The 10,000-nt window shown below is 48.1% G+C and overlaps 1 protein-coding gene across 1 annotated transcript in view; it reads right to left on the bottom strand.

Moving 5' to 3' along the window:
* nfxl1 (nuclear transcription factor, X-box binding-like 1) overlaps positions 1-10,000 on the bottom strand; it is a gene marked incomplete at both ends in the record, with an annotated part of 27,237 nt that overhangs the window by 2,978 nt on the left and 14,259 nt on the right. Inside the window, one exon of the mRNA XM_083698184.1 lies at positions 1-20. This exon is cut by the window's left edge and continues 69 nt beyond it. Within this exon, the coding sequence (XP_083554310.1) occupies positions 1-20 (20 nt within the window). The remainder of the gene's footprint in view (positions 21-10,000) is intronic.

The following is a 10,000-nucleotide window of genomic DNA, read 5'->3' as shown; positions in this document are numbered from 1 at the left end:
TCCCAGGGACCTGCCAGAGTCTGAGACAGACACACACACACACACACACACACACACACACACACACACACACACACACACACACACACACACACACACAGACACACACAGACACACAGACACACACAGACAGACACACACAGACACACAGACACACACAGACAGACACACACAGACACACACAGACAGACACACACACGGTTGGTGGGTGTTTGTCTCTGGGGGCATTGGGGGTCCGGTATGAAGGAGGTTTCTGTGACGTCACTCAGGATGTTTCTCACACAAACACCAACGTCAAACCAGACGCGACCAAACGAGCCCAGAGTGACTCAGCTCCACATGGCCTCAACGCTGCCCCTCACCACACCACAACACACACTTCCTGTCTCACCACACCACAACACACACTTCCTGTCTGACCACACCACAACACACACTTCCTGTCTGACCACACCACAACACACACTTCCTGTCTGACCACACCACAACACACACTTCCTGTCTGACCACACCACAACACACACTTCCTGTAACACTTCCTGTCTGACCACACCACAACACACACTTCCTGTTACACTTCCTGTCTGACTAACAAACTGTACTGCAAATTAAAGGGCCATTCCGTAGTTGGTTCACACATTTATACACTTTTAAATGAATGATTCCTGAAGAATGTAACAGAGGGTCAGGGTCAGGGTCAGGGTCAGGGTTAGGGTCAGGGTTAGGGTCAGGGTTAGGGTCAGGGTCAGGGTTAGGGTCAGGGTTAGGGTCAGGGTTAGGGTCAGGGTCAGGGTTAGGGTTAGGGTCAGGGTCAGGGTCAGGGTCAGGGTCAGGGTCAGGGTTAGGGTCAGGGTCAGGGTTAGGGTCAGGGTCAGGGTCAGGGTTAGGGTCAGGGTTAGGGTCAGGGTCAGGGTCGACCCCATCAGAACCCAGAATATAACCTTGTTTTACTTGTTGGAAACAGTGTCATTGTAAACAAACACGGTGTACTTTTAACCATGTTTGGAAGGCATCATGTTCATCTCATGGATGGTCAGTTATTTCACCCATCGCCATGGTTACATTTCTCTAACGCCCTCAGCTGTTCACCAAATAAAGGGGCGGGGAGCCCGCTTTGTTGTTGTTGGAATTACAGATTGCCCCTTTAATACAGGCCTATACTCTGAATGAGGGGACGGCCATTGAGACCAAAGCCTGTCAGCCTGTTGGACCACCGCGCCCCTAACCCTAACACCACAACCCTAACCCTAACACCACAACCCTAACCCTAACACAGCAACCCTAACCCTAACACCACAACCCTAACCCTAACACCACAACCCTAACCCTAACACCACAACCCTAACCCTAACCCCACAACCCTAACCCTAACCCTAACACCACAACCCTAACCCTAACACAGCAACAACTAACCCTAACACCACAACCCTAACCCTAACACAGCAACAACTAACCCTAACACCACAACCCTAACCCTAACACCACAACCCTAACCCTAACACAGCAACCCTAACCCTAACACCACAACCCTAACCCTAACACAGCAACAACTAACCCTAACACAGCAACAACTAACCCTAACACCACAACCCTAACCCTAACACCACAACCCTAACCCTAACACAGCAACCCTAACCCTAACACCACAACCCTAACCCAGCAACAACTAACCCTAACACAGCAACAACTAACCCTAACACAGCAACAACTAACCCTAACACAGCAACAACTAACCCTAACACCACAACCCTAACCCTTACATAGCAACCCTAACCCTAACACAGCAACAACTAACCCTAACACCACAACCCTAACCCTAACACCACAACCCTAACCCTAACACAGCAACCCTAACCATAACACCACAACCCTAACCCTAACACAGCAACAACTAACCCTAACACAGCAACAACTAACCCTAACACCACAACCCTAACCCTAACACCACAACCCTAACCCTAACACAGCAACCCTAACCCTAACACCACAACCCTAACCCAGCAACAACTAACCCTAACACAGCAACAACTAACCCTAACACAGCAACAACTAACCCTAACACAGCAACAACTAACCCTAACACCACAACCCTAACCCTTACATAGCAACCCTAACCCTAACATAGCAACAACTAACCCTAACACCACAACCCTAACCCTTACATAGCAACAACTAACCCTAACACCACAACCCTAACCCTTACATAGCAACCCTAACCCTAACACCACAACCCTAACCCTAACACAGCAACAACTAACCCTAACACCACAACCCTAACCCTTACATAGCAACCCTAACCCTAACATAGCAACCCTAACCCTAACACAGCAACAACTAACCCTAACACCACAACCCTAACCCTAACACAGCACCCCTAACCCTAACATAGCAACCCTAACACAGCAACCCTAACCCTAACACAGCAACAACTAACCCTAACACAGCAACCCTAACCCTAACACAGCAACAACTAACCCTAACACAGCAACAACTAACCCTAACACAGCAACCCTAACCCTAACACAGCAACAACTAACCCTAACACCACAACCCTAACCCTAACATAGCAACCCTAACACCACAACCCTAACCCTAACACAGCAACCCTAACCCTAACATAGCAACCCTAACCCTACAACCCTAACCCTAACACAGCAACAACTAACCCTAACACCACAACCCTAACCCTAACACCACAACCCTAACCCTAACACCACAACCCTAACCCTAACACCACAACCCTAACCCTAACACAGCAACCCTAACCCTAACACAGCAACAACTAACCCTAACACAGCAACAACTAACCCTAACACCACAACCCTAACCCTAACACAGCAACAACTAACCCTAACACCACAACCCTAACCCTAACATAGCAACCCTAACCCTAACACCACAACCCTAACCCTAACACCACAACCCTAACCCTAACACCACAACCCTAACCCTAACACCACAACCCTAACCCTAACATAGCAACCCTAACCCTAACATAGCAACCCTAACACCACAACCCTAACCCCACAACCCTAACCCTAACACCACAACCCTAACCCTAACCCTAACACCACAACCCTAACCCTAACACAGCAACCCTAACCCTAACACAGCAACAACTAACCCTAACACCACAACCCTAACCCTAACACCACAACCCTAACCCCACAACCCTAACCCTAACCCTAACACCACAACCCTAACCCTAACACAGCAACCCTAACCCTAACACAGCAACAACTAACCCTAACACCACAACCCTAACACAGCAACCCTAACCCTAACACCACAACAACTAACCCTAACACAGCAACAACTAACCCTAACCCAGCAACAACTAACCCTAACACCACAACCCTAACCCTAACACCACAACCCTAACCCTAACACCACAACCCTAACCCTAACACCACAACCCTAACCCTAACACAGCAACAACTAACCCTAACACCACAACCCTAACCCTAACACAGCAACAACTAACCCTAACACCACAACCCTAACCCAGCAACAACTAACCCTAACACCACAACCCTAACCCTAACACAGCAACCCTAACCCTAACACCACAACCCTAACCCTAACACAGCAACCCTAACCCTAACACCACAACCCTAACCCTAACACCACAACCCTAACCCTAACACAGCAACCCTAACCCTAACACCACAACCCTAACCCTTACATAGCAACAACTAACCCTAACACCACAACCCTAACCCTTACATAGCAACCCTAACCCTAACACCACAACCCTAACCCTAACACAGCAACAACTAACCCTAACACCACAACCCTAACCCTTACATAGCAACCCTAACCCTAACATAGCAACCCTAACCCTAACACAGCAACAACTAACCCTAACACCACAACCCTAACCCTAACACAGCACCCCTAACCCTAACATAGCAACCCTAACACAGCAACCCTAACCCTAACACAGCAACAACTAACCCTAACACAGCAACCCTAACCCTAACACAGCAACAACTAACCCTAACACAGCAACAACTAACCCTAACACAGCAACAACTAACCCTAACACAGCAACCCTAACCCTAACACAGCAACAACTAACCCTAACACCACAACCCTAACCCTAACATAGCAACCCTAACACCACAACCCTAACCCTAACACAGCAACCCTAACCCTAACATAGCAACCCTAACCCTACAACCCTAACCCTAACACAGCAACAACTAACCCTAACACCACAACCCTAACCCTAACACCACAACCCTAACCCTAACACCACAACCCTAACCCTAACACCACAACCCTAACCCTAACACAGCAACCCTAACCCTAACACAGCAACAACTAACCCTAACACAGCAACAACTAACCCTAACACCACAACCCTAACCCTAACACAGCAACAACTAACCCTAACACCACAACCCTAACCCTAACACCACAACCCTAACCCTAACACCACAACCCTAACCCTAACACCACAACCCTAACCCTAACATAGCAACCCTAACCCTAACATAGCAACCCTAACACCACAACCCTAACCCCACAACCCTAACCCTAACACCACAACCCTAACCCTAACCCTAACACCACAACCCTAACCCTAACACAGCAACCCTAACCCTAACACAGCAACAACTAACCCTAACACCACAACCCTAACCCTAACACCACAACCCTAACCCCACAACCCTAACCCTAACCCTAACACCACAACCCTAACCCTAACACAGCAACCCTAACCCTAACACAGCAACAACTAACCCTAACACCACAACCCTAACACAGCAACCCTAACCCTAACACCACAACAACTAACCCTAACACAGCAACAACTAACCCTAACCCAGCAACAACTAACCCTAACACCACAACCCTAACCCTAACACCACAACCCTAACCCTAACACCACAACCCTAACCCTAACACCACAACCCTAACCCTAACACAGCAACAACTAACCCTAACACCACAACCCTAACCCTAACACAGCAACAACTAACCCTAACACCACAACCCTAACCCAGCAACAACTAACCCTAACACCACAACCCTAACCCTAACCCTAACACCACAACCCTAACCCTAACACAGCAACCCTAACCCTAACACCACAACCCTAACCCTAACACAGCAACCCTAACCCTAACACCACAACCCTAACCCTAACACCACAACCCTAACCCTAACACAGCAACCCTAACCCTAACACCACAACCCTAACCCTAACACAGCAACAACTAACCCTAACACAGCAACAACTAACCCTAACACCACAACCCTAACCCTAACACCACAACCCTAACCCTAACACAGCAACCCTAACCCTAACACCACAACCCTAACCCAGCAACAACTAACCCTAACACAGCAACAACTAACCCTAACACAGCAACAACTAACCCTAACACAGCAACAACTAACCCTAACACCACAACCCTAACCCTTACATAGCAACCCTAACCCTAACATAGCAACAACTAACCCTAACACCACAACCCTAACCCTTACATAGCAACAACTAACCCTAACACCACAACCCTAACCCTTACATAGCAACCCTAACCCTAACACCACAACCCTAACCCTAACACAGCAACAACTAACCCTAACACCACAACCCTAACCCTTACATAGCAACCCTAACCCTAACATAGCAACCCTAACCCTAACACAGCAACAACTAACCCTAACACCACAACCCTAACCCTAACACAGCACCCCTAACCCTAACATAGCAACCCTAACACAGCAACCCTAACCCTAACACAGCAACAACTAACCCTAACACAGCAACCCTAACCCTAACACAGCAACAACTAACCCTAACACAGCAACAACTAACCCTAACACAGCAACAACTAACCCTAACACAGCAACCCTAACCCTAACACAGCAACAACTAACCCTAACACCACAACCCTAACCCTAACATAGCAACCCTAACACCACAACCCTAACCCTAACACAGCAACCCTAACCCTAACATAGCAACCCTAACCCTACAACCCTAACCCTAACACAGCAACAACTAACCCTAACACCACAACCCTAACCCTAACACCACAACCCTAACCCTAACACCACAACCCTAACCCTAACACCACAACCCTAACCCTAACACAGCAACCCTAACCCTAACACAGCAACAACTAACCCTAACACAGCAACAACTAACCCTAACACCACAACCCTAACCCTAACACAGCAACAACTAACCCTAACACCACAACCCTAACCCTAACACCACAACCCTAACCCTAACACCACAACCCTAACCCTAACACCACAACCCTAACCCTAACACCACAACCCTAACCCTAACACCACAACCCTAACCCTAACATAGCAACCCTAACCCTAACATAGCAACCCTAACACCACAACCCTAACCCCACAACCCTAACCCTAACACCACAACCCTAACCCTAACCCTAACACCACAACCCTAACCCTAACACAGCAACCCTAACCCTAACACAGCAACAACTAACCCTAACACCACAACCCTAACCCTAACACCACAACCCTAACCCCACAACCCTAACCCTAACCCTAACACCACAACCCTAACCCTAACACAGCAACCCTAACCCTAACACAGCAACAACTAACCCTAACACCACAACCCTAACACAGCAACCCTAACCCTAACACCACAACAACTAACCCTAACACAGCAACAACTAACCCTAACCCAGCAACAACTAACCCTAACACCACAACCCTAACCCTAACACCACAACCCTAACCCTAACACCACAACCCTAACCCTAACACAGCAACAACTAACCCTAACACCACAACCCTAACCCTAACACAGCAACAACTAACCCTAACACCACAACCCTAACCCAGCAACAACTAACCCTAACACCACAACCCTAACCCTAACACAGCAACCCTAACCCTAACACCACAACCCTAACCCTAACACCACAACCCTAACCCTAACACAGCAACCCTAACCCTAACACCACAACCCTAACCCTTACATAGCAACAACTAACCCTAACACCACAACCCTAACCCTTACATAGCAACCCTAACCCTAACACCACAACCCTAACCCTAACACAGCAACAACTAACCCTAACACCACAACCCTAACCCTTACATAGCAACCCTAACCCTAACATAGCAACCCTAACCCTAACACAGCAACAACTAACCCTAACACCACAACCCTAACCCTAACACAGCACCCCTAACCCTAACATAGCAACCCTAACACAGCAACCCTAACCCTAACACAGCAACAACTAACCCTAACACAGCAACCCTAACCCTAACACAGCAACAACTAACCCTAACACAGCAACAACTAACCCTAACACAGCAACAACTAACCCTAACACAGCAACCCTAACCCTAACACAGCAACAACTAACCCTAACACCACAACCCTAACCCTAACATAGCAACCCTAACACCACAACCCTAACCCTAACACAGCAACCCTAACCCTAACATAGCAACCCTAACCCTACAACCCTAACCCTAACACAGCAACAACTAACCCTAACACCACAACCCTAACCCTAACACCACAACCCTAACCCTAACACCACAACCCTAACCCTAACACCACAACCCTAACCCTAAAACAGCAACCCTAACCCTAACACAGCAACAACTAACCCTAACACAGCAACAACTAACCCTAACACCACAACCCTAACCCTAACACAGCAACAACTAACCCTAACACCACAACCCTAACCCTAACATAGCAACCCTAACCCTAACACCACAACCCTAACCCTAACACCACAACCCTAACCCTAACACCACAACCCTAACCCTAACACCACAACCCTAACCCTAACATAGCAACCCTAACCCTAACATAGCAACCCTAACACCACAACCCTAACCCCACAACCCTAACACCACAACCCTAACCCTAACACCACAACCCTAACCCTAACACAGCAACCCTAACCCTAACACAGCAACAACTAACCCTAACACCACAACCCTAACCCTAACACCACAACCCTAACCCCACAACCCTAACCCTAACCCTAACACCACAACCCTAACCCTAACACAGCAACCCTAACCCTAACACAGCAACAACTAACCCTAACACCACAACCCTAACACAGCAACCCTAACCCTAACACCACAACAACTAACCCTAACACAGCAACAACTAACCCTAACCCAGCAACAACTAACCCTAACACCACAACCCTAACCCTAACACCACAACCCTAACCCTAACACCACAACCCTAACCCTAACACAGCAACAACTAACCCTAACACCACAACCCTAACCCTAACACAGCAACAACTAACCCTAACACCACAACCCTAACACAGCAACAACTAACCCTAACACCACAACCCTAACCCTAACACAGCAACCCTAACCCTAACACCACAACCCTAACCCTAACACCACAACCCTAACCCTAACACAGCAACCCTAACCCTAACACCACAACCCTAACCCTAACACCACAACCCTAACCCTAACACAGCAACCCTAACCCTAACACCACAACCCTAACCCTAACACCACAACCCTAACCCTAACACAGCAACCCTAACCCTAACACAGCAACAACTAACCCTAACACAGCAACAACTAACCCTAACACCACAACCCTAACCCTAACACAGCAACAACTAACCCTAACACCACAACCCTAACCCTTACATAGCAACCCTAACCCTAACATAGCAACCCTAACCCTAACACAGCAACAACTAACCCTAACACCACAACCCTAACCCTAACATAGCAACCCTAACACAGCAACCCTAACCCTAACACAGCAACAACTAACCCTAACACAGCAACCCTAACCCTAACACCACAACCCTAACCCTAACACAGCAACAACTAACCCTAACACAGCAACAACTAACCCTAACACAGCAACAACTAACCCTAACACAGCAACAACTAACCCTAACACAGCAACCCTAACACCACAACCCTAACCCTAACATAGCAATCCTAACACCACAACCCTAACCCTAACCCTACAACCCTAACCCTAACACAGCAACAACTAACCCTAACACCACAACCCTAACCCTAACACCACAACCCTAACCCTAACACCACAACCCTAACCCTAACACAGCAACCCTAACCCTAACACAGCAACAACTAACCCTAACACAGCAACAACTAACCCTAACACCACAACCCTAACCCTAACATAGCAACCCTAACCCTAACATAGCAACCCTAACCCTAACACCACAACCCTAACCCTAACACCACAACCCTAACCCTAACACCACAACCCTAACCCTAACACCACAACCCTAACCCTAACATAGCAACCCTAACCCTAGCATAGCAACCCTAACACCACAACCCTAACCCCACAACCCTAACCCTAACACCACAACCCTAACCCTAACCCTAACACCACAACCCTAACCCTAACACAGCAACCCTAACCCTAACACCACAACCCTAACCCTAACACAGCAACCCTAACCCTAACACCACAACCCTAACCCTAACACCACAACCCTAACCCCACAACCCTAACCCTAACCCTAACACCACAACCCTAACCCTAACACAGCAACCCTAACCCTAACACCACAACAACTAACCCTAACACAGCAACAACTAACCCTAACCCAGCAACAACTAACCCTAACACCACAACCCTAACCCTAACACCACAACCCTAACCCTAACACCACAACCCTAACCCTAACACAGCAACAACTAACCCTAACACCACAACCCTAACCCTAACACAGCAACAACTAACCCTAACACCACAACCCTAACCCTAACACAGCAACAACTAACCCTAACACCACAACCCTAACCCTAACACAGCAACCCTAACCCTAACACCACAACCCTAACCCTAACACCACAACCCTAACCCTAACACAGCAACCCTAACCCTAACACAGCAACAACTAACCCTAACACCACAACCCTAACCCTAACACAGCAACAACTAACCCTAACACAGCAACAACTAACCCTAACACCACAACCCTAACCCTAACACAGCAACAAC

Source organism: Argentina silus (genome assembly GCF_951799395.1).
Source record: "Argentina silus genome assembly, contig: scaffold_158, whole genome shotgun sequence".
Classification (NCBI taxonomy): Eukaryota; Metazoa; Chordata; class Actinopteri; order Argentiniformes; family Argentinidae; genus Argentina; species Argentina silus.
The sequence above is the reverse complement of the archived record's forward strand: the minus strand, read 5'-3'. Positions and strand labels throughout refer to the sequence as shown.